The sequence below is a fragment of the Pseudopipra pipra genome, chromosome 4 (assembly GCF_036250125.1).
Source record: "Pseudopipra pipra isolate bDixPip1 chromosome 4, bDixPip1.hap1, whole genome shotgun sequence".
NCBI classification, from domain to species: domain Eukaryota; kingdom Metazoa; phylum Chordata; class Aves; order Passeriformes; family Pipridae; genus Pseudopipra; species Pseudopipra pipra.
In genome coordinates, this window is record NC_087552.1 from 16,806,555 (window position 1) to 16,831,838 (window position 25,284).

General features: G+C 45.0%; 1 protein-coding gene and 1 long non-coding RNA gene across 2 annotated transcripts; one reads left to right on the forward strand and one right to left on the reverse strand.

The window, feature by feature from the left end:
• Positions 1-308: 308 nt before the first annotated feature.
• Positions 309-9,143, reverse strand: LOC135412828 (uncharacterized). Its single transcript, XR_010429970.1, has 3 exons — positions 8,627-9,143; positions 2,701-6,594; positions 309-575 (listed from the first exon to the last, which is right to left on the reverse strand). It is a non-coding gene; the product is annotated as an uncharacterized LOC135412828 (long non-coding RNA).
• On the forward strand, positions 2,990-21,188 carry PPM1K (protein phosphatase, Mg2+/Mn2+ dependent 1K). Its single transcript, XM_064651769.1, has 6 exons — positions 2,990-3,429; positions 3,988-4,088; positions 11,510-11,675; positions 12,880-13,024; positions 14,066-14,200; positions 14,537-21,188. Exons 1-6 carry the CDS (start codon positions 2,990-2,992, stop codon positions 14,666-14,668), a joined length of 1,119 nt encoding a protein of 372 aa, XP_064507839.1. The 3' UTR covers positions 14,669-21,188.
• Positions 21,189-25,284: the final 4,096 nt, after the last annotated feature.

A 25,284-nucleotide genomic window follows, 5' to 3' on the forward strand; every position in this document is an offset into this window, starting at 1 on the left:
TCCCTGCGGCTGCTGGGCGGGAAGGGCCGCGGCAGGGCCGCCGCTGCTCCCCCGGGGCTGGCACGGCACGGAGAGGGGCTGGGAACGGCAGGGAGCGGGGCTGGGAATGGCAGGGAGCGGGGGCTTGAACGGCGCTGCCCGAGGAGCCGCGCAGCTTTTGTCACGATGCACAGAACAAACCCGGTTCTGTGATTAGTAATCTAGTCATTCGTGATTAGTATATCGCAGCGGAGTCGTCTTTAAATTGGTGCTGTATGTGTGCAGTTCGCTGTCGAGGCAGGGGGGGCGAGATTAGGTTGTCACCGATTTAAAAAAAAAAACAACAAAAAAAACAAACCAACCCTCTGTTTTAAGTCGAGCTTAACATAACAGTTAACGTACCCTTCGGTCCTGCCTGCATCCGTGGGGCTTGGAAGGCACGCGAGGCAAGTGCACTTGGAGTTGTACATTCCTTTTCACATACGTGGGATCCCCCGGGGCAGCAGGCATGCCTTCGCTTTCTTCCGGCCTTCCTTTTTTCCCCCCCTTTTCTTCTGGCAGCCTGGAAAATTTCCATCTGCCGAGCAGCAGCCAGCCTGTAAAAAGGGGCACCACGCCATGTCGAACTACAGTTGTAATCGCTCACTGCCTTAAGGATTCTATTTCCCTTCCTGCCGGCAGGAACTGTTTCTCTGAGTTAAATGCGTACAGGTGAACAAGATCAGATGGAGAGCCTCAAAGCAGATTTCCATCTAGAACTGTCCATCTTGCACTTTGGCTTTAGCAGCAGTGCCCCCCTCCCTTTTCAATACCTCAGTTCGTGTTTGCAGACATACCAGCTAGCAAAGCACAGACTGTTGTATGTCCAGCTAAAAGCAACACTGTTTACATAACAGAAACTGAAGAGCAGGTTCCTGCTCCTGACTTGCAGAGACGCTTGAAAACCAAAACTGTCGTCAGCATTTATTTTTGGCTGGAATAAGAGGCCTTCTGAGAGTTGAATTTGATAGGGAACAAATGCATTAATTAGCTTGTGAATTTGGACTGATCCTCTGATTCATGCTGTGGATACAGGGGAATCTAAATATAAGTAGCATTTCATGTTCTCTTCTCAAACTGACAGAAGTGAAAACGAGTGTGGGTTTTGTTAATTGGCAGGATTTCAATTTGCTCGTGCTGCGTTTCACAGAAGGAAGTTAATGTGCTGTTGTTACGATTCAAGGATAACAGAAAAGAAAAAGCAACTCAAGGAAGTAAATCAGTTTTTAAATACCTGTAAGTAGACTGAAATAAGGGTGTGATATTGCCATCACCCTGCAGTAAAATGGAAAATCTTAAAATTCCAAGTGGTTCCACATTTAACTGATGCAACAATAGTGATTTCCAGAACATTCAGCCTTTTATCAAATCAGGAGTTAACTTTTAAGTGCTAAGTAAAGAAACCTTTCCTCTTTCCATGCAGAAATTGCATGAAAGGTAAACCAAGAGCATCTAAAGCAACATGCTTTGAGCTGTGAACAAGTTTAATGAATACCTCCCAAAAGCTGTGTCAGTGCCATTTTCTACTAAAGCAACCTCTTACTAAGTTACCTTCGACTGCATGTTTTTTACAAGCACACGGATTTTATATAACTATTTAAAAACACAGTTTAAAAAAATATTTCGGATCTACAGATACACTTGTGACAGGCTTGGGGAAAGTACCAGAGCCAGGCATGCCAGTCCAGAATTACAGTGTCTCTGGGGTACACGTGTTGCTCTTTGCTGCTAGATTATGTCAGACTACTCTGGTGCCTTTTTTTTTTTTTTTTTTTTTTATTCACCATAAGCCTGGATATTTTTAGTTCCTTTATTATGGCATATAATACCTTTCACTCATAATTTTGCTCTCAGCAAACTTTAAGCAATTAAGTTAGAAATCCCTCACTTAAAATTTTGCGTGATTAGTTACAGTGATGTGATGGTCCAGTTCAAATTACTCTGGTGCAACAACATGTAGTTACCACAAACTGCATCCCAGAGTTTCACTGAGTTAGCTATTTCTCTACAAAAGATCAAATAAGCCAATCTTGAACATTTTTCAGCATACTAGATGAGTCATCATTAGTGAAATTTTGTCTGTGCTGAGCCAAGGGGAATGTTTTAATTTATCTGGACTGCAAAAGAGATCTGAGAAGCCAGTAGAAGATCTTGCTTGTCTATGTTAGCCAAAGGAATCCATTTCAGGGTTCAGGCCAGACAGAACAGCAAATAGCTACATGGGATTTGTTGTGGGTGCAATTATGGATGTCCAAGGATACACTCTTAGTGGTCATTCTTAGCGCAAAAAAAATCACAATTAACTCTGCAGGTTTGTGTTGAAAAGTATTGTTCAAGACCTCCATAAATGTGACAGAACTGAATATCCTGTGCAGATGAAAAAACGCTTTAAAATCTAAGCAAATACATTTCTTCCCCCTTTTCCCTGGGGAGCCACAGTGCGGATGTTTGGAAAGCATGTATGATAAGCTCATTTTTCACAACCTTATCTCATATTTTCATGTACTCCTATTTTAGTAAAGTCATTATCACTCTCATTTGCTCCATCACAACCACATCTCATATTTTCACATTCTGATATTTTAGTAAAGTCATTATCACTCTCATTTGCTCCATCATAACCACCCCAACCATTGAAAATTGGGGATGTCATTTTGCAGGTGGCCAGCAGGAATGCCTTACCTTGTTCTGCCTGCAGCACTTGGGTTAAATGTGGGCTGCTGTGTGTAGGATAGTTTGTCAGTGAGTCACGCAGACCGCCCTGGACTTGCTTCCAGGCAGAGCTGTGCTTGGCATGATTAGCAGGCTCTGAGGGTGACGTTGTTTCCTAAATGATGTAACTGAAAATTCCTCTTTCCCGCGCTTCTTGTTTCCTGATCAGTTTCCTCATTGTTCTCCAAGACATTCCAGCAGCTGCAGTATCTTTTGCTCCTGATCTTTTTTTTCCTGAGAATCTCTGTGAAGACAAGTTATGTCAACAGCTACTTTAATTAATTTGGTACGAAATGGAGGGTATCAAGTAAGAAGGAGAGCCGTGCTCACATCCCGCCTCTTGCAAGACGAGAAACGCCCAACGGGCGCCTGCTACGTCTCCAGCTCTGAGCGCCATGTTTCCCGCTTCGATCCGGAGGGGAGCGGGCGGCCGACCACATGGGACACCTTTGGCATCTGGGACAATCGCATTGATGAGCCTATTCTCCTCCCACCAAGCATAAAGTATGGGAAGCCGATTCCTAAAGTGAGCCTGACCAACGTGGGCTGCGCGAGCCACATCGGGAAGCGCAAGGAGAACGAAGACCGGTTCGATTATTCTCAGCTGACGGAGGATATCCTGTACTTTGCAGTATACGATGGACATGGTGGGGCAGCAGCAGCTGACTTCTGTGAGAAGTACATGGAAAAATATATTAAGTAAGTGCACATCAAGGGAATGTGTGTCAAATAAATTTGAGCAGAGATTCCTTCCTTAGGACTGAGAGAGAATCGGAGGGTTTTACCTTGTTAATCTTCCTAGATTATGTAGCCACCTGTCCTAACGGGACAGCAGGAGCATCAGGTGGAACAGACGTGCTATGAACTACTTATTCTGTGTGGTGCCTGCCCTATGGAGCAAGCCCACAAAGACAAGAGAAAAACACGATTGTACTCACCATCCAGGAGATGACTGGGAACACAGGGAGAGTGTGAATTGACTGTTTTCACATAAGGTCACTGTGATTGCTGACCTGCAGTTTGCTTACACTCTTTTCTCTCTATCCCATCCCTGGATGTTGGAAGAGGAACTTACATATTTGCAGAATTACAAGATTATGCTTCCAGTCAGGTCATTAGTAAAACCATGTTACCTTTTCACTGAAATGCAGCATTATTCAATGTGTGCAAGGAGGAGATAGGAGTATGAAGCAGATTGATCAAGATGTGTATTTCTTGGAGAGAAGTTTAGTTTTTTGTTTGCTTGTTTGTTTCCAGGGAATTTCTTGCTGAGGAGGAGAACTTGGAGAATGTTTTGAGCAAAGCTTTTCTAGAAATAAACAAAGCCTATGAAAGGCATGCTAATCTCTCTGCTGATGGTAGGTAAAAAGATATTCTACTCATATGGGTGCGGACAATAAAGTATGTCTTATTTGCTCAGTAGTATTGCAGTAAAATGTCCAGAAAAGTGCTTGAAAACAGTTTTACTTAACACAGGATTTAGCTCTGATCACTTAACTGCAAATGAAACAATTATGGTTTACCTCCTTAAAATGAAATAGCTACCGAAAGTCTCAATCACATTTACCGTGGGAGTAACGAATCTGAACTTTAGCATAATCATTAGTGAATTTCTCTTAATGTGATTCTGTCAAGGACAGTGTTTGTCAAGGTAGCAAAGAGCAATTTAGATTTGCAAGGACCATAATTTTATTGTGCAAGAAACGTGGAGGGGGGGGTGGTTTTGTTTGGGTTTTTTTGTATGTGGGAGAAGCGGTGTTTTTATATGTTTGTTTGTTTGTTTTGAAGCTGTTATTCCTATGGTTTAAAAGCAGCAGTGTCAAAGTTCCCCTTTCTAACTTGGCTGCTGCACCTGAGGAGGAACATAAGCCACAATTAATGCAATTGATATTGCTTCTGCATAAACAGAATCACAGGAGTAGCTGAGTGTGAAAGGGAAAAAAGCAGTGAAGAGGAAAACAAGTTTGGCTGTGGTAAGGCTGTGGTAAAGCTGGCACCAGCCCTTTTAGACTCCATAATCCTGGCTGTTAATGAAGTTCTTGTGTATGTGTCTAGAGAATAAGTACATCTGAAGTTCCAGTTCCAGCAACTGGAGCTTATAGAGAGTAACTTGGGAAGGGAGATAGAGGTGCCTGTCCCAGTTCTGTCACAGGAGTTTTCTTGGCCATAAGTAAAATTTTGAGAGTCAGTTTAGCCAATCTTAAAAAAAACCCAAGAAACAAACAAGCCCAATTAAAAAAAACCCCACCAACAAACCACAACAATGAAAAGACCCCAACCACCAAATCCACCTTCCCCACCCCAAACAAACAAAAAACCTGTCCCAGTGCTGGTGCAGGCTCTGGAAAAATGACTGAGGTTGTTCCAGAATGGAAACTGTAGAAGTCTTCTCTCCAAGAAAGACTGGAAACCAACAAGCCCTCTAGGGACTGAAGTGATACTGTATTCTCAAGCTGCTTTTCTTAAGCAGGGAATGACTACAATCAAGTAATGGAATGGTTTCCTGCACTTTAACTGCTAGATGAATCTAGGTAGACTCAAATTATTTCCTGGCAGGACAGGTAGCCTGACTGTTGCAGCACTGTGAGGGATACATACCTTTCCTCTTCCTTGGTACAGGCTAAGGTATCAGGAAAAAATTCTTCAGTCCTGAAATGCAGCCCTTAAAGGTATTAAATCTATAAATTTCATTTTCCCCATTGTATTTCAGTGGTAAAAAAGTCAAGAGTCACTTTTGACCTATGGGGTGAGTTAGTTTAACTGAGTTCATGAGAGACTCATCAGTAGAGCAGACGTGCTTTTTATCCTAGAATCTCCTTGCAAGTATGTTTTCTTAAAAGCCCAAATCCACGACAGCATTTGAATGCTAGTTTATGTGCTTTCCTGGATCAGAACCTCAAATTTTCATTAACATGAAGATCTATTCATCCCCCTCCCTGCCCCCCTGTGAGTAGGACAGCTCTTGGTTCAGCTCATTGCAGCAACCTCTGTTAAGTGTCAGAGTGGCTCCTTGAGGAGAAGGATTGAGAACTGTGTTTGAGATACTATTCTGTTATTCTGAAAGTGGTTTCCAATTAGAATATTTTGTACCTGAGACTTACAGAACTGGATTAGAGCAATATTTCATAGACAAGTTGTGTAGCAAGCTGAGCATTTTAGAACTGCTTGTAGGATTTTTTTTTCATATCATTTAACTAACTGGTGCTGCCTAATGCCAGCAAACTTATGCAATGGTTATCAGGATACTGGACAAGACCTCTTAATTAAAAAAGCTTGAGGTCGAGCAAAATAGAAGGTAAAAGTGTTGTCAGACATCCACAGGGGCCACACTCTGGCAGGCACTCAGTGTTTCTCAGATAGGCTGAGCACCTGCAAGCTCTTGAAGGAGCCTGTGGGATCTAAGTGCCCAGTGCTCCTGGCTGAAAATCAAGCTCTAAGGCAAAGAATGGAGTAACAGGGTACAAATTTATGAACGGATTAAACTTGTTGCATATCTGTTGCTAAAATAATTCAATACCATGTTTTGACTGCTTTGTGTGGATATTTTTGTTGTTGCTCATGTTTTGAAAGCTACATAAAATTTCAGTGCTTGGCATGTGTCTGTTAGAAGCCTAATTCCAAACTGATTCAGTTTGCCAGCAAAATGTCTGATTAATTGTGGCTATTCTAGATGTGACAGTCCAGACAGTTGCTAGAATATCTTGAAGATGGTGGCTGGTTGTGTAATGGTGTGTCTGGGATACGGTGGATGCTCCCCAAGACTGACCTCCTTTAGAAACCTGGCCACAGCTGATGAAGTGGGGAATGATAGCTTAGTCTTGTTCCAGTAAATGGCCCTTCCAGGGCTTGTTCCTTTCACTGTGTCTGAAAAAAAAAAAAAATAACAGTGCATGTTGAGGATGTCCAGGTCTTTGCTAACACACAGCCAAATTTGACCTGAGTGTGTACCTGGGTGTTTGAAGGAACCTAAGTTCTGGGACAAATCCCTGTAGCCAAGATTGCGTGTTTAAGGTACTGTTTGTATTTTCTATTTAAGGGGTAAAAACCTTACATAATGGCACAAATTTAACAGAACTAGAGATGTGCCTTGTTGGAGCCCCTAGCTATGTCTTCAAGAGCATGGCCCTTTGTAGGTCAATTTACAATTATAAACTATTGGAAATTACAGATGGAAAATACATAGCATAATAGTTACTGTGAGCTTTCAATAATCAAAAAAAGGTACTGCTACTGTGTTTGGCATGCAGTTCACTAGTGCTGTTGGAGGGTTGTGCTGGTCTGCAGGAGACTGTCACTCTGACAGTGATCTGTACCTGTTGCTTCACACAAAAGCATAAGAAACTTGCCGTAGGCATGTCTGGAATAATCTGTCCTCTGCCTAAATCCTGTCTAATCATTAACAGCTTGGAGATACGCCTGAGCCCTGGAGCTTGGTGTTTGGTGTCTCTTCAAAAATGCATTTTCATTCCCTTCCACGCATTTAAATATATCCAGTCACTTTCAAGTCACAGCTAAACTTAGGTATAGGGCACAGCAAAGGAAGCTCACATCCAACCAATTAGCCATGGGACAACTGCCTCAGATGGGCAGAATTTTTGGATATATTTGACCAGCCATAAAAACTGAAAATGTAAAGGCTGAATAGCTTTATTCAGCAAGGACTGAAATAAGAATGTGAATTGTGTGCTTGAGGGAATTGGAGCATTTCCCTGGAGAAATGTAAGATAAACCCTCTCCTGGCTCAGTGCAGTCACACAAGGTATTGTTACTGATCCTGTTCACTGTGAGCCACTGCTCAGAGAAAACTACAGGTGATCTGTCCATCGACCTCCACGGTCAGTGCATCCAGCTCTGACCACAGTGACCACTCACTTCTGGAATAGCCATCTTTTTAAAACATAGCCCAGGTATTAACTGGTGTATCTATGTTTGAAAGGCACCTCTTGAACATTTTTATGCTGAGCAAACAGCAAAAGTTATTTAAAAATAATTAAATTCTAAAAGTAGTGGGGTTTGGGTTCGTTGTTTTTTTTCAAGTTGCCATTCAAAAAATGATTTTTATTTCTTTACATATGTTAACCTGCAACACTGAAGAAAAGGGAGAGCTGCAGAAATTGTACTTAAGTATCTCCTAAATCCATCAACATTGCAAAGGAAGCCTTTTAATCCAAGGACCCTGATTATAACCTAATCAAGTTAGAAGCTACTAATTACAACATTAAAGGGGTGTTAATTTTGCATATTTCCCATGGGTCAGAACAATTCATATACTTCTATTCAGTGCCTTTAAGATGGCCCCATTTCAGTTGGCACTGGTTTGGACTCCCCATTTTGGTGTTTTATATATATATATATATATATAACAGCTATATATATATATACATACATATATATATATATATACACATATATATAAATATATATATATATATATATATAAATTGAGGAAACAGATTTGGCCATATTCTGTACTAAATATGTTCTTCAAAGTGGCCACTCTTGCCATATATGAGGCAGCTGGCCCTCCAGCATTGATAAAATTCTTTGGTTGATTTGTTGGTTGATTATTTATCTCCACAGGGGGGAAAAAATGTAGATTTTATTTTGGCTGAATTTAAAGTGGTTTTGTCACACAGTTATAGAAAGAAGGTGAGAACAGTGGCAATTCCCCAGAAACACCGAGGCTGATTTATCTGTGGCCAGAGGTGCACATGCAAGCCTGAAGTGCTTCCCATCTGCACAGGCAGTGCAGGCAAACCTGAGAGTGATACTTCCCCTGTTCTGCAGCCCTTACTCTTTCATCTCCAGTGTTGCAGGTTTATTTTGTTTGAACAAAGTCCCTGGGTGAATTTCCTATTTGCCTCTGTGTGCGTGTTATTTGTGGCAGACACTGTACCTGGTCAGCAGCTCTAGAACTGGAGGCCCTGGACATGTGCTGGGCTTCAGTGGAAAGAGAGATCTGCTTAATTTTGTCCCAGGTGAAGGAGTCCAGCTCCTGGACTACTGGAAGGTTCCCACATCCTCTTTGTCACATTAGTTGAGATGACTTGCAGTAAAAGTTGTCCAGTGAGTGTTAAGAACCTATTGAAAGATCTTAGTTTTATAGTGATATTGTTAGGAAAACAAAATAAACTCTTTAATTGTTAAAAGCCAATACATATGCTGATGCAACATATTTTGTATTGTTAAATAAACTAGCAGCAGTTGTCATAAAGCATTAGAAATGTTTTCCCATCATCATTCCTGTGGGTTGGAGTTGTGCTAGAAATCACATAATGCTGCATCCATGTTCTTGCATCCCTACCCAGATCATGAACTGGTTCCAAGAAGAGATCATGAGCAGCATTTGTGTTTTTTCCAGAAGTGCTATTTAACTAATAAACTATCAAGTCACTATGTCCATTATTACCACAATTCTGGAAAATATCTTGACTTGTTCTTTAATACCATCGCTTGATTTTGTGATAGCAGCTCTTTTCTTTGGGTGTTTGCACTCAAAAGATGCAGATTCACCCAATTGTCTCAGTCTTCTATGAATTAAAGGCTATGGATCTTAACTTTTACAGAAATATCTTGTGTTTCTCAGCATAGTCCCAAAACCACAGAATGAAATGGGAAAGTAGCAGCAATTCTGCATTAATTTTAATGTCTAAGTAAAATGTATTTTCTGTAAAAAAAAAAGAAGGTAGTTTTATGTAGGTTCTTTATTTCACTTCTTTTAACTGTTGGCTAAAACAGGTATTTTACTGGCTCCACTTAAATTCCTAATCACACTGGTACTTGTTAGCATCCCACTTTCGTAGTGTGCCTCAAAGTGAGGCTGCACCAGGCTAGTCCTTGCTTCAAATTAGAAACAAGATGTCAGTGTTTTTGCCTGAGCAGTCCAAAGCTGCCAGCACCTAGTTTGGAATATCACAGCCTGCATGGCAGCTGTGACATAGTCCGAGGTTTGACTTGGCCGGTGTTCACGATGGACATGCTGGTTCAGTGTGCAGCTAAACCAAGTCCTTGCTGCAGTAATAATACCTGTTTTAAATAATAACACAAGCTTAGTTAACACTGTTTTGTGAGAGTGTTTTTCCTTTTGATCCATCAACTCGCTGATTTCATTGCACAACAAGGCTCAATGCACCTTTCAGGGCTTTGTGCACCTCAATTTACTCCCAGCTCTGTTTTACTTACAGGGTGTTGAGGCCTCATAGGGTTGGGAAAAGAGGTTGTCAAGACCCCAGAGCAGTTGCATTCCTGTTGCTGTTTGCTGGCAGCTGGTTAGAGATGGGGCTGGCTGGCATTCCTTGGGATCAAACGTGCAGGCCTGTCTCAGATCTGTCTCCATTCCCTGGAGTCAGGCCTGCAGGGCCAGATAGTTGTAGCTGAGCTCTGCAGAAGCAGTGATAGAAAGATATTTAACTGTTAGTGACATGAAAACAGGAATATAACTGGGGATTTACATTCCTAAGTAAGCCCAAAACTCACCTCGAATTGGCTTGCTTTGAAAAACTGGAACAACTGGAAAAGCCCAGAATGCAGGTGACCCACAGAGGGCCTTTCAAGGGGATTTGGCTGTGAATGCAAATGTTTTCCAGGCAATAGCTTGTCCTGGCCAGACATTTTACTGTAATAGCTCAAGTCAGCAGGAGTAGCTGCTTTCCAGGCAACTCTCACTGGGTTACCTTTGCAGAATTTGCAGGAAGGGAAGGTACTAACTGTAAAATGGGACTACTCCTTTCAAAAAAACAAAGAAAAAAGGAAAGCTTTTTCTTCACCGCAGATAAAACTACAGATCTTTTCTAAAATGTGCAGACTCACATTTCTTCTTTTCAAGCACTTCTATTTATTCCTGAGCATTGTAGAAATCTAAATGAAAAGCCCTTAAATTTACTTGCCCAAGTTAATCCGAGGTCCCTGAGTGCAGTCAGCCAGCTCAGCTCACTGTAGGAGAAGGAGCACAGCACCCAGGGCTCTGTTTTGCCCTCTAGGCAGTCAGTCTACACCCTGTAAATGATCCCAGCAGTGCCCTGGGGCAGGTTGTCTGGGCAGCCACTGCCACCTGACTGCATCAGTTTGCAGGCACGAGGCAAGGCAGAATCCCAGAATCCAGCTTCACCTTTTCACCTCCAGCAAATTGGCAGGATCTGAAGGGAGTAGCGTTCCCCCCTGAAAAAGGTCAGTGGCCTGCTGGCTGAACCCTTCTTCCCTTGGCAAGGCTGGGAGAAGCAGAGAGGGAGTGTAACAGCTCTGACAGCAATGGGAAGGTGCCACAGACTGGGAAAGGAGGGATCTGTTGCTTTTCCTCCGGTGACCTACATGGAGCTACAATTACTATTACTCAATCGCCTGCTTCACCACCTATCATAAGGGAAGAGCCATCACCTTTACGGTGAGCTACTTGTGCAGTCACTGTGCCCAGGGATAAGGACAATATCAATGTAACTCGAGCTGAGCTAGTGGGACAGAAAAAACTGTTTGCTACAGGCTGAAAGGATGCCCATGTAACTTGCAGTGCTTTTATTCCACTTGCTCTGTTTGCAAGGAGCCATGTTGGTGCACAGAAATACTTATCCTTTCCACTTCCTCTCTCTTTCCCAGTCCTACATGCATGCATGTTTGCTCTTTTTTTTTTTGTTTAATGTGTAGATTTAGTTTAAACTTAGAAGCAATGACTTACTGGTTATGTAGAGCACGTTGTCTTCATTTTACCAGTTGAAACTGTTTCTGCTATAAACAGTTCCACGCTTTGAGGCAGTGCTAAAACTTCTCTTTCATATGACATTTATAGCAACTCTGCTGAACTCTGGGACCACTGCAACAGTGGCTCTGCTCCGGGATGGCATCGAGCTGGTGGTGGCAAGTGTGGGAGACAGTCGTGCTCTGCTGTGCCGAAAGGGAAAGGCCATGAAACTCACCATTGACCATACTCCAGAAAGAAAGGAGGAGAAGGAAAGGTACCTGCTGGCTGATGATGGGGCTTCCCAGAGCACAGCCTCCAGTCAGGATGGGCTTGTGTTCTGCTGCTGGGTTGGGCCAGGAAGAAAGTAGAGAGTTGAACATGGTGCTCTGAGGCCACCTCTGAGCTGGCAGTAAACAGCACAGCTCCAGTTAACTCATTGGGTTCCATTTAGAGGACTGTGGGTGTGGAAAGCCCTCCACGAGCATAAACTGTCTCAGCAGTAAGATCAGCATAACTAAGATTCAGTACAGAGCCATGACTACGTTGTTCAGACTTGTGAAGCCAGGTAACACCTGAAAAGCGAATTTAAGCAATATAAAGAGTTAAGCACAAAATGTAGAAGCAAGCTTTAGCAAGGCACATAGAATTCAGCATTAAGAAAGCGGAGGCAATAAATTCACTGAGGTACAGGTCGCGCTGACACAGGAGAACATAAACATGAACAGAAAATGCTAGTACACACAAAAAGAGACATATGGGGAGGAAACCAAAGAGATAAAGAGAGGGACATGCCAAGAAATTAGGTATTGGTGCCAAATACCGAAACTCTCTGCCAAATTCATAAGGAAGCTACCCAAATTAGGGAAGGTTCAAAAGTTTAGGAGGATGATGATGAAAAGGACACGAGGTTCATGATGAAGGAAGACCGGAACTCCCACCGAAGTTCTCCCCAAATTAAGGACCACGCCTCTAACTCCGCCTCAACTCCACCTGTTATGAATATTAAAAGTAGATGTTGCAATGTAATGAATATTCATAATATATGATGTAATTGCTTAGCAAGAAGTGTATAAAAGTTGGATTGTGTGTTTCTCGAGTTGGAGCAGTTTGTCCAGGGCGACCTGGCTGCTCCCCGGCCGTGAAATAAATACCTCCTGCTTATAGACTGAAATTCTGTCTCTGAGCAGTTTCTCCGCGCCTTGTTTTGGGGCATAAAATTGGCATCACTTGTCCAAGACTGCCAAGGTAGAACCAAGACCTGAAGAAATGCACTGTGATTCCCAGGTCAGGAGTCATCCCACCAAGACACATCCCTTCCATGGAACCTTCTAACAGCTAAAGCCAACCCTCAGTCTCCCAGCTTAGGCGCTCCATATCTCATTCCCCATTGTAGCTAGGGACAGAAATTGTGATAGAGAGGGCAGTAATGGTGTGAAGCACTAACTCGTGTTCACTTCTCCTTTTGTGCCTCTGGACAGGATTAAGAAGTGCGGTGGCTTCGTTTCCTGGAACAGTCTGGGACGACCTCACGTGAATGGTAGACTTGCAATGACGCGGAGCATAGGAGATTTGGATCTTAAAAACAGTGGTGTGATAGCCCAGCCAGAAACAAAAAGGGTTCAGGTAAAAGAAGGTCTGGTTAGCAGGGACAGCAACTTTCGGACTAAGGGGCATCATAGGTATTTGATGCAGGGGGCAGCACCCACACGACATGAGCCCAGGTGAAGCCTGATGGCCACGTTGTTTTTTACTAAAGTAACCAGAGAGCAATTCTAATTAAGTTGTTTCAGATTAACACTAAAAGGACAGAAAAGAAGATTCAACCAGATCAACTTCTAAAACCCATTTCTCACAGAAAAATACATGATAAGGGAAGAAAGATAACATATGATATCTATTACTGAAATAATTAATTAGTCTGTTTGGGTCTTGTGGTCAAATGAATAACTTTGAGGTGAACGCTGGTATAGAACCATCACTGAGAACCAGGTGGGATATGGATGGGCCACCATCAAAAAAAGTAGAATAGGTAAAGGTTTGCACAGTTGAGAGGAAAGGGGGAGGAGGAAAGGGCAGCTGGACGCATTTTACCATAGCTCTGTAGTTGTGTGGAATACAAATTAACCACCCAGAAGGCATTCAGCACAGTTGCCTTCACTTTGGCAGGAAGGCTCTCCTTTCAGCTCACATTCTGTTTGTTACTTTTTTCCAATGCACCTCCCAGGGCCCCGGGAACTTACATTCAATTGGCCCTAATAAAAATGCCACCCACTAGGCCTGAGGGGTTTAGGGAGGTGACTGCAGTGCTGTCATGTCTCCCTTGAAATCCTGGCTTTCAGAAAGAATTTTGCTTACTGGATAACGTATCTGGTCTTTTGTAATAGATCTGGTCTTTTGGCTTCCTAGAACTGGAAGCACCTTAAGACACTCTCCTCCAGTACAGGGAACATAGTCTGTGTGACCCATGGATGTACCTGAGGATTCAAGGTGGAGCCTCTGGCTAGCCAAGAATTGGGGTTCCAGTTAGTCCTTGCACAGAAAGCAGGAGAGCAGGCAGTACCCCTGGAAAAAGTGCTTTGCAACAGAGTGTAACAACATGAAGGCAGTTAATCTGCCTTGCAGCACTCACCCCTTTGTTGTGCATTCTGTGTGCCTTTATTGCAGTTGCATCATGCACACGACAGCTTTCTGGTCCTTACCACAGACGGGATTAACTTCATAGTGAACAGCCAGGAGATCTGCGACTCCATAAGCCAGTGTCATGATCCTGCTGAAGCTGCCCACGTTGTTACTGAGCAGGTAATGCCAGGGCTTCTCTGGGCACCACGTGCTCGTTGGGTTTTTTTGGTTTGTTTTGGTTTAAAAAAACCCCAAGCATACAACCATACATCCAAGTGAAATGGACTTTTTTCCTTACCCTGGGTCTCGCCACCTCCTTGCCAGGCATCAGTTCAATTAACTTGCTTAGCTCACAGTCCACTGTAACTGCAGCTTGTTCCGGTGCTGAACATGTCATCGGCAAAGACAGAAAGGGCCGGCGTCTCACCACGGTTCTGGATGGTGGCATATCCTGTGGAAAATTCTGGAGCATACCAGAGTGGAGCATCAGGGCTGACACTGTGTTTCTCCTTTCAGGCAGTGCAGTTTGGCACTGAAGACAACTGCACGGTTGTCATAGTGCCCTTTGGAGCTTGGGGCAAGTACAAGAACGGCGAGGTCAGCTTCTCCTTCAGCCGCAGCTTCGCTTCCAGCGGGAGGTGGGCCTGAAGATCTGCCACAGCCATCTTTCCCTGCCATCATCTGGACACAGGAGAACATAGCCATCTGTTCATAGACTGACTCAGTGTCTTGTCCATCTCTTCTGTTCCCACTGTTTAGAAGGTGCCACTGCTCCCTTGGTGCGTAACGCCCCGTTGTTGCTTACGGCTGACTATTCTGCTGCCTGCCTTTATTCCAGTTGGCACTGAGGCAGCCGTTTGGGAATGTAGTCCCAGCAGCTCTGCACATCACTTTGTTCACATAGACGAGGCTCTGGGCTTTCACCTGAGGCTGGAGGGGTTGCACAGTTGTTCCATACCTACCTGTATTCCCCAGGACCCTTAGTGACGTGGCAGCTCTGTAAGTCTGAGCCACATGCTGGCTCCCTTGTACGTTAATATGTGGGGGAACAAACGCACATTGTTGGGTAGACAGAAAGAGGGCTTGTTGTCTTTCTCTGCTGCAGCCACCCAAAACTCTCCTGTGCTTCAGGAGAACTGGGTGAAAAATAAGGCAGAAGTTTCAGAAGTGTTTAGGTTCTGATGCCAGTGGCATTCAGTGTAGCTGTACAACTTCTGAGACAGTGCTGCTTTGCAGGGCTTTATGCTCTCACCACCATCATCCATGATCCTCTAGCTCCAAGGAGACAGACTAGGCTGGAGCCACATGCTGTTGGACAGATGGAAACCTTTCTCCATTGGGTCCAAAGCCCATACAGTCTCTGTGGACCATGCAGCAGTCTCCTGCACTGTCTTCTTTTTGCTGTGTCAGTGCTTCACAGGAGCACAAAAGAGGGAAAAAGACACACAGTTTTGATACCCAGAGACTCTCATCAACTTGAATTTTTCTTTTTTTTTTTTTTAAATAAAGAAAATAAGCTAATTACAAAGAGTTTACTCTTCAAGATTTGATGTGTAAGACAGTTTATTTCTTCATAAATATATGAAGATTTTCGTGCCCTCTGCTGAAGTTGTCTAAGCTGGGATCTCCCTTGTCTCTTTATGGTATATAGGGAGATGTAAAATGTCCCAAGCAGGCTAGAGAAAGGAGAGAGCGTAACTTAAGGTAATTTTTGTAAGTTTTGGGTATTGTTTCTAGGAGGTGTCAGATATTCAGACACTACAAGATAGTTTTATACTTGAAAGAAGTGTTTCCACTTCTCTTGTTGGGGGGAGTCTGTGTCCAGCGAGGCATGGGGGGACCAGAGCTCTGAGCCAGCTCATTTCACTGCTGTGACATGGACTGCAGGTGACATGTTGGCAGCAGGTGAAGATCTGTCCCAGCATGTCTTGTTGTCTTGTTCAGACCACCTCCTTCCTCCTTTTCACATCAGGTGTGCAGGTCCTGTGGCCTCTGGGTCACCCTGTTGCAATGAAATATGAGCAGAGAAAAATTGGTATTTTCTCAGGCTTGCTGCAGTATTTCTCATTCTACAGATGTTTCCATCTGCACAATTGTAAAATCAAAAGAGGCAAAAGATACTAAGTCACCTTGCAAAAAAAATTTCTGAGGTGCCTGCCCTGATCTTCATTTTACAGTGTGAAGCACTTATCTTCATTACTTTTATCCCTTTCCTTTTAGTCCAGGGTTACTTAGTCACATAGGCAGTCATTCCACACATTTTTCCTTGCCTCTGGTTGAAGACCTTGCAGCACCCAGCAGAGCACCATGTTGTACTGCCATCATTAGGTACTCGGTGTTTGGAGTGTGCTGGTTTTGTCCCATCACTTGGTGTGTTACATGGTGTGTATAATGTATATATTCAGTTGATAAGCACAGAGAGCTTGTGAGTCTGTGTGTATAAATCTCTGTTGTACGGTGCCCAGGCCTCTGTAATGAGAAGTCCACTGTTGTACAATCATAATTCCTTCTATGTCCTCAGATTTTCCCCAGGGCTGTGGTTTGGTGTTTGCCTGGGGTCAGAATGGTTGCTGATCCTGGGCTCAGCCTGGCTTACCTGAGGCTGGGATGGCACTTTTAGTTGGGACCAGCAAGAGCAGGTTCTCAGTCTGCAGCAAGTTTGAAAATTCCCACAACCCATTTGTGGCAAAAATAGCAAAACACAGCCTCTCCCAAGCACTTGAGGAGACATTGCACCTGACAGGTTCAGAGAGCTGCTCTGGTTTGTGCTGCAGCAGGAACACCTGACAGTCTTCCTCCTGCCAAAGTGTCCTGCTAAAACAGCAAGTCTGGTAGTTCCTAGCAAAGGGTTAACCACAGCCAGCAGCAGTTACTCCAGGCACAGGGAAGGGTTGGAGTCAGCCTCTGGAGAGGGAGTTGTTTTGGGGGTGGCTTTGGTATCAAATGTCAGACCCACTTGAGGGGCACTGCAGGGCTTTGGACAAGCTCCATAGACACTGTCCTGTTCTAAATGCTGTTCCTGTCAGTTTGGGCAGCTAGCCATCTATCCAGACAGGGGATACCAAGGGCTTGGGGGTGTTCGTGACAAGTAAACACAGATTTAATTTTTTTTATGAGCAGTGTTGGGTACTTGCCAAGCTGAATACGTGGTATTAAATGCAGACTGCTAATGAAAAACACTGCAAATGAGGAGCAGGTGCTCTGAGGAGTGACCTGGCAGCTAAAACAGCTTCTAAACATTGACCCAGATGTAACATGAAGTGAGAGTTTTCCTTCTCACTGGAGATTTCTGGGGCTTTTTTTTTGTTTGTTTGCTTTATCCCTGTGTGGTTGTCTGATTGCATAGAGAATAAAAGCAGTTGGGGGCTTTTATTCCTCCTAATAGAGTGGCTGTCCTCTCAGAAGAGGGTCCATCCATAACTTCTTTTGAATTTTATAAAGGGATAAGGCAAATTCTGTGACATAGATGATTAGATAAAGATGTACTGGTGGTTGCTATTACTGCTTTTGTACAATCACAGAAACACTTAGATTGGGAAGGACTCCTGGGCATTATCTCAACTCCTGTCTTTACCAGTCCATTATTTTGGGTGGCCCCTTAACAGCTCTGTTCCCTCTCAGGTCACGTACACGGGCTCCCAGCTCACTACCATCCCACTTCCTCATGCTCCCCTGGTCATGTGGGAAGAGCCAGGGTGCACCATGCAGCATGTGCCTGGGGCAGGAGAGGACTGGGGCACCCCTGATAGCCAAGGGGCCCATAGGGATGAGGAGGTAGAGAAATCAGCTTCAAAGTTTTGGACCCAAGAAGACACTGTCTCCATAGCTGGTGTATCCATACCCAGGCAGCACATTGCTGCCAAGCTGTTACGATGCTGGGACACGTCTAATCGCTGTCCTCCACATGGCCTGTGTGCACAGGACATTCTCTGGATCTTTGGAGACCTCATCTTCCTGCAGATCACTGTAGATGGCTCCCAGCACTGCTGATTCTCTCAGGTAATGGATGCCTTCATCTCTGTCAGTCCCCTCTGCGGGGGAGTTCACAAGACCATCCTCACAATTGGGAAGAGCCATCTCCAGGGACTGCAAATTGCTGCCTCTTTTCCAATTCCTCTCTCAATTCCCCAGTTCCTAGGAAGGGATTCCAGCTGTTGGGCTTCCTTACTTTCCAGTTGCTCACTGTCAATCCTGTTATCCCAGCCAGCTATTGGATGAGCCAGGCAGCAATCTGCTCACCTGGAGTCCTGTAATCTTCCCGCATGTCTCAAAGCTCCGATGGGGTCAGTGACAGGGTAGTTTCTGCTTCTTGTCTGAATTCACTCACTCCTTCCTCCAATTTATTTGTTGGAGGACCGGCATCTTGATCAAACCTTTCCCCTTCTTCCTCCTTCCTTCCTAATCGATGATACGGACCTGCTTTTTTCCTTGACCAGTTTCTTTTGCACTCCTGGGGCAATTCCTGTAGTTGCTCCTGTTGTTTGGGTCCTGCCTCAACCACAGCCCCCTGAGAGCACTGAACTGTGGCTCCATAGGCACAGGCCAGGCCCCAGTACAGGGTGAGGGGCTGCTGGTTTTCACTGGGGTAAGGCCAGGCCCCCTTCCATCAGGTGACACATCAGTTTTCCAGGGTTGCTTGCCTATTCAGGTGCAAAGTCCCAGGCTATGGGAGGTGATATCTGTCTTAGGAACCTGCCCAAATCCTTCCACACACTCTGCCACCCAGGGAATGCCGCCTCAGGGCGCATTTCAGTATTGCTTCATCCAAACCCTTCTCTTACACCAAGATGACACCGGATTCCACCAACCCACAACACACCACCACTGTTGGTTAGTACTGTTCACAGCTCACGTAGGCGTGAACAAGAACCTCTGGAACCTGCACAGTCATCCACATCAGTCCCAAGTACGGAGAGGGAGATGAATTCCCTCATCCTCTTACGGAGATGAGACAGCTCCCACAGAACAGCAAGGCCATCAGTGCCAGGGACAAAGCCCAGAGCCATTGTTTGTACTAATGTGTTCCCAAGTTCAGCAAAATAAAGAGGTAAGCAGTGCAGCCAACACACTCCATGACTACTCACACAGGAGCTTCCCACTTAGTAACTGCTGTAGCTGTAGCACACTGGAAACAAAGCTGCCCTTGTCTCGTGCCTCACATCGGTGCCAAAAAGGACCGTGGAGGGTTGACCTTGTCTGGACATCAGGAGCCCACCAAGCTGTTCTATCAGTCCCCTTCTCAGCAGGACAGGGTGGGGGGAGGAAATAAAAAGGAAAAAAAAACACATTGGCCAAGACCAAAGGTATTTTAATAAAGTGGATTAAATAAAGATTTAGTCTTAGTGTCTGGCCACTTCCTGGGATGTAGGGCTTTAAGTGCACTGTGGTTGCTCTAGAAGACAAATGTAACAGCAAATGCTGTTGTTCTCCCTCCTCCTAACTTTTTTTGCAGAGCAGAGTGAGGGGGGAACATTGGACAGACAGTGCTGATGCTGTGGGAGCACCGCTCTGCAGCAGCCAAAACACTGGTGTGTCACCAGCCCCTTTGTAGGTACCAATGCCCAGCCCAGAATCGCGGGGCTGCTGTGGGGAATGAGCTCCATCTCAGCCAGACCCTGTGCACACTTCTAGGTTTTCTTCTATCTGGTCACTAAGCCTCCTGCTGCCTGTAGCAGCTCTGCAAGCAACCAGCTGTACACTCCAGGGACCAGCAAAATGCTCCTGCACAGCAGAGAGCTCCTTTCAGCCTCAGGACAAAGAGCAAATTGTCCTCACAACAGCAGCTGCCTGTCAGAGAGGTTTATTGTTCCAGGGTATTGCAGGATCTCACACTTTGAATGAAAAGAAATGGAAACTGTTTGCTCTGTAGCTCACTGTCTTTCTCGTGCATCTGATATTTCAACAAAAAGAATATTTTTTATTGCAGACTGAATCAAAGATGAAGGGTGACCTACTGAGCAGACAGTAACAAGGGTTTGCTTTTCCCCTGCCTTTTAGGGAATGGATTCCAAAGCCCAATGGATCTGATAAGAGTATTCTTTTGCCTGAACACTCCCCCTGAAGCAGGGCAATCTCTCACTGTACAGGCGCTGCAGGAGGGGGAGTTGTGGGTGCAGAAAGGCAAAAAATGCTGTCCAGCTGGGTGCTCGTTTTTACTGTAAGGATATGGAAGGCAAGGGGGGAACCTCACGTTGCTGGAGGATTAAGTAGGAGTGGTGTTCACACAGCAGCTGAACAGAAACAGCAGGTGTTCAGAAACCAGCTTAGTCGCTGCCACCTGGAAAGGAGGGGTTTGTGCTTTATAGAGGGAACTCACAAAAATGTCCTTTGGAGCCTTGATTTAAGAGATCTGATCTCTCTGGGTGCTGAACACAGTGCAAGAGACTAAAATGGGGATGAGATCCAGTACTTAATTTAATATGGGCCTTCATTGCAGTCAGTCCCTTTGGACCAAAATGCTCAGGGCTGGAGAATAATGATGGAGCACAGCTTGTGCTTGAGAATTGGGGTGTGGAGCAAAAATCAATATCACTGCTTTTTACATACTTGGGGGAAATAAAAATTATGAGGAGCTTAGACTCACCACAGGATTTCTGCTGACTTCGACAGGATCAGGGTATCAGGCCATATTTTCTGTCTCAGCAGGTAGATGTGCTGTGGTCAAAGGCATTGGGATTTCTACCTAAAGGAGAAGCACAAAACAACAGATACCAGTGAAACTTGATTTTTTCCTGAACAACAGTCAGTTGGGCACTGCTAGGTCATTGGTCACTCACCCAACAAGCTGAATGTATGGTACAGCAGCACTCTGGGTATTCCTTGGTTCTGAAGCTGCTGCTCTGCATGCAGAGATATCCATCGGGACCCAGGACATCGAGTACTTGGGCAGTGGTGTGTGTCATAACTTTGTACAGACTCAAGTGCAATTGCATACATTCATTGCATAGTTTGCCTTAGGACTGTGTGTAATTTCTGTGGTTTGATGTTTATCTTTGATGTAATCATTGTCCAAATTTCATCTGCTACTACGTTTTATAGAGCTGTCCATTTTCCCTTTTCTTTTTTCTTTAAAAATATTTGCTCATTTTCATCAACTCAAAGCTACAGCGGAGGAGATAAGTCTGTACTGGAATGCTTACAGGATCTTGTAATAAAGAATTTGCTTCTAGGAGTTGTGTCACTACAAATGGATTTTTCTACTTCCCCTGCACTGCAAACCACCAGAAAAGTTTCATCTTCTCAAGCTGTGTCATAACTGTCCTGTTAAGCCCCCGGCCTCAGTCCCTGCCATAAAAAGCATGTGATAACCAAGGCTTTGCCTACAAAGACATTCTCCCAGTGATAACCAGTGCAAAGTACCTTCTGTCTCTGGGCTCTGCCGCATCAGGGTGACATGTTCTAACTTGCTATTTTTGTCTGCCTGGGCGGCTGTCACAGTGAGCAATGTCATCCTGTGACACAGCACAAAGAAACAAATTGGGCCTTCTCAGGAAAAGAATGTATTTTTGCTTCTGCATGAATCAAGATTTTCTGTTGCACTTTAAGAAAATAAGAGCCAGGGGTTTTTACCTTATCTGCAGAAGTAGCCCTGAGATCACTAGTATTTTTAATTAGTACAGATTTTTCCAGCTGGGCTCAAACCTGCTTTATGCTCTCTCCCTTGAAATAAGCAGCCTTGACTTCACTGAAGTCTTAGCAGCTTCCTATAGCTGAGCCCCAGCCCTCCCTTTCAGGACCAAAGTGAGTCTTTTTTTTCACTGAGCTAATCTCAGGGTCTTTTTTGTTATCCTTTGTGGCCAATCCACGTCTCAGCTCAGTTTGGAGCTGATCAGCTCTTAGATACATGCACATATCCCGTGGTGGTATCATCGTCACTGCTCAGATGGGTGAATTTTGAGAGCTTGGGTAGCACGTCAGGAAACCCACTGGGCAGCTCTGCCCTTCCACAGCAGTTGGGAAATGGATCCCAGCTTACTCTGCAGTTGGAGCATTTGTCCTGTAACGAGCATCCCTGTGACCTGCTGCTTTGTCTGCAGGAGAGGAGAGTGGCTGGATTCCAGCAGCACCATGGTGGTTCCCCACCCAGCTTCATCAAGATGGTCTGGGGAGAGTAGCCAAGCCTTAAGAGCGGCAGTCTTTGCTGTCACAGGGCAGAAGCTGGCCCCTGGGAAGGGCTGGAAGCTCTTCCTGGAGCTTGTGTCAACACCACCCCCTCGCAGCTCACCTGAACGGGGTGGGGGTCGTGGCTGATGGCACAGAGCTTTCATCACTGCTGCTGGGCAAGAGCCTTGCCACACACATCCCCCATACCTCAGTATTTACAGCAGAAACTTACTCTTGCCCAGAGGTTGTCTCTGCTCTCGCACAGTTCTGCCCAGCAGAGCAGAGCAGGCGGCAGAGGCTGCAGACGCTGCAGTGGCACTGGGACTGGGGAGGGAGCTGCCCCTCCTCCTGGAAGGAGGTGTTGGGGGATCAGCCAAAGGCCCAGCTGGATTTGGGCTACCACTGGCCCTCAGCAGCCTGGGTTTACCTTTTACTTATTTAACATGGGTGTTACTTTTTTTTTTGGTCATTCCCCTCCATGACTTCACAGCTTTCCCTATTTGTTCCCACTTCAAAAAAAACTTGTCACATCTCCTGCTGGCCTGCCCACCTCACAGCATGGAGGCCCTCAGCTGGGGCAGTGGCACACTCTTGAGCAGGCATGATTGTATTTAGGTTCATCAGTGGCCACGTTCAAGTTTTGGTCCTGTTTCTTGCCCTTTTTTGGGGCCAGGCACACACTATGCAGTGTCACTCAATTCCCTCAGGAACAGGGCAGGATTTGGCTCCCAGCACATCACTCCCACTTCTGTTCTTGCATACCCCATCCTCCCTGCGTGGTGTGGCACACTGACCTCACCAGCGAATCAAATCCACGTCCTGACGTGGAGATAGATGTGTCCCACTGCCAGTAATTCTTTAAAAACACAAATGCATTTTCTATAGCACAGAACACTTGAGCTTAGAAAAGCAGCTCCAGATCTCACCTTTCTGAATTGTCAGTGTTATTGCAACTGTCATGAAAATCAATTTGGTCACAGCAAATTGGCCACAAATTGGGTTTTACCTGCTAAATTGAAGACCTGGCCCTGGGCAGTGCTTCTGCCTGGCGGGAGCTGTGGTAGAGCCAGAGTTAAAGGCTGGTGCACTAACCATGAGCTGCCCATCACTCACCCACTGCCTTGTTTCACTCCAAAACTGGCTGTTGGCCCAGCTGACACCTGTTGGGATTTTACAGTTCCAACACCAACATTAGAGCTGCCACAAATTCCCAGAGCACCTTCTCCCAGACCCAGGTTTAGGGCAGGAAGCTCCCAAAAGGCTATGGCTTTCCCTTTGTTTGGACACAAAGGAGCCAAATGAACTCTCCCAACACCTGATTTGCAAATGGGACTCCAAGTTGCACTATCTTAATGTTGACACTGAGTTCTGTGCTCCACGGGGCAGGGGTGGGACTGCACTTTCCCAGTCAAAAGGTCCATCAGGACTGTGGCCCCTGCCCTATGCTTATTCCTGGCACCTCCACCCTCCACCATGCTTGGGGGATGCCAGTGCTTCCCATGCTTTGGCCACGCCACTCAGTCTATGGTTTCACAACCTGTTCGGGAAACAAAAAGGGCAATTTTTTTGTTGTTGTTTCACCAAGGCAGGCTCTCCAGAGGCCTGTGGAAGGGAGGTTTCGAACACGCCACAGGCTGGCAGAGGCAGAGAGGAGTAGGTGCAGAGGTCCACATTGGGGTGCAGAGGGCAAGGACTGCAAAACTACCTCATGGGGCTGGATCACCTCCCCACAGCGGAGCCATGCCCTCCATCACATGACAAACTGTGGAGAGGAGGCACTGCCATGCACTCTGCAGGCAGGATGGGACACTGACAGCAAGTTCTCTGTGTCATTCAAAAGGCTGCACCAAGTTAAGCCCGTGTTAAGTGCTTTAACATGGCACAGGCCAAAGAAGGTGGTCAAATCATTTTTTCCCCGGGAAAATAAAGTTGAAATACTCCGTATACTAAATGATCAGGCTGCACAGCCCAGCCTGGAGCTACTGTTAGTAAGGGTATCTCTCCCCAAAAAGAGTGGGAGGTGATGCCAGACCCCACAACCCACAGTCAGCATGGTTACCTGGCTCAGAATGCTTCGGTGAGGTTCATCCATGACCTGCTCCATGACAGCAGAATGCTGGGCTGCAGCTGTCAGCGTCTGCAGCCACGCTGAGAATCACAGTAACTCCCCATAACTGTTAGAGAGAAAGCAGTTTTTTCAGTGTATGGAAAGACTGAAAATGTGGAAATGCCTTGAACCTATGAAAAGGGGACATTACCAATCCCATATAACCAAGACATGGCTCAGGAAGGGCCATGAAAATGGCTTCTATAACTACTGTTTAAGAGCACAGCGAAGTATAACTAAAAAAGCCCAAGAGTTCACAGAAGGAGTCCATGTGAAACACAGTACACACAGACAGTTAAGTTCATTGGTAGGTGTTCCTTTTCTTTTACACCTAAAGAAATCACCTGCCATCAAATTCCAAGAATGCACTGTCAGGTCTGGTGCCCATCAGCCAAGGAACATGGCAGGCCCAAACGCATTAAAACCCAGTTTTTAGTTGGGAGATGAACTCGTGGCCACCAGTGCTGGCACATAATTAACTGCCAAAATGAAACCTCACATTCTTTAGCATTACCAGCTTAGGAAAAAGGTATAAAAATGGATTGAAGAATTAGAAAAATGCTTCAACATTTGGGGATCTTAAGCTGTTTCTTACCAGATAAGGTCAAGTTCTGCTCTAGTAGTTATTCTCTTCTTGAGGAAGATGATCTAAACTGGATTTTGATACAACCTCCTTTTTTCCACTGTCCTTATCCCAGCATGACATATAATTATTCTGTCTACTTTCTCTATATTGGCAGAGCCTATTCTTCTACACATCTTCAGATTCTTAATTCACACTCTACAGTGACACAAAGCAAAAAAGAATAAACTAAGACATTATTTCATGCTGCATCATTATGGATGGCCATACCCACATTCAGAAAGCAAAACTGTAACAAGCAATAGAAATTTACTCCTGGTGATAATACAGAAACATGTTACTCATTAGTTACCACTCCCGTGTTAAAAATGTTTATTCAGCTGCAAATGTTGCATCTTTCCAACAAATGCAAACCAGCTTTTTGGTGGTAAATAGCAGGTATTTATTTGAAATGAAAAAAAAATACTTCAG

Bases quoted from the DNA above. Each gene is read 5' to 3' on its own strand.
- PPM1K (XM_064651769.1), top strand. From the start codon at position 2,990: ATGTCAACAGCTACTTTAATTAATTTGGTACGAAATGGAGGGTATCAA. The intron at 3,430-3,987 runs GTAAGTGCACAT...GTTTGTTTCCAG, and splicing joins TACATGGAAAAATATATTAA to GGAATTTCTTGCTGAGGAGG. The intron at 4,089-11,509 runs GTAGGTAAAAAG...TGACATTTATAG, and splicing joins TGCTAATCTCTCTGCTGATG to CAACTCTGCTGAACTCTGGG.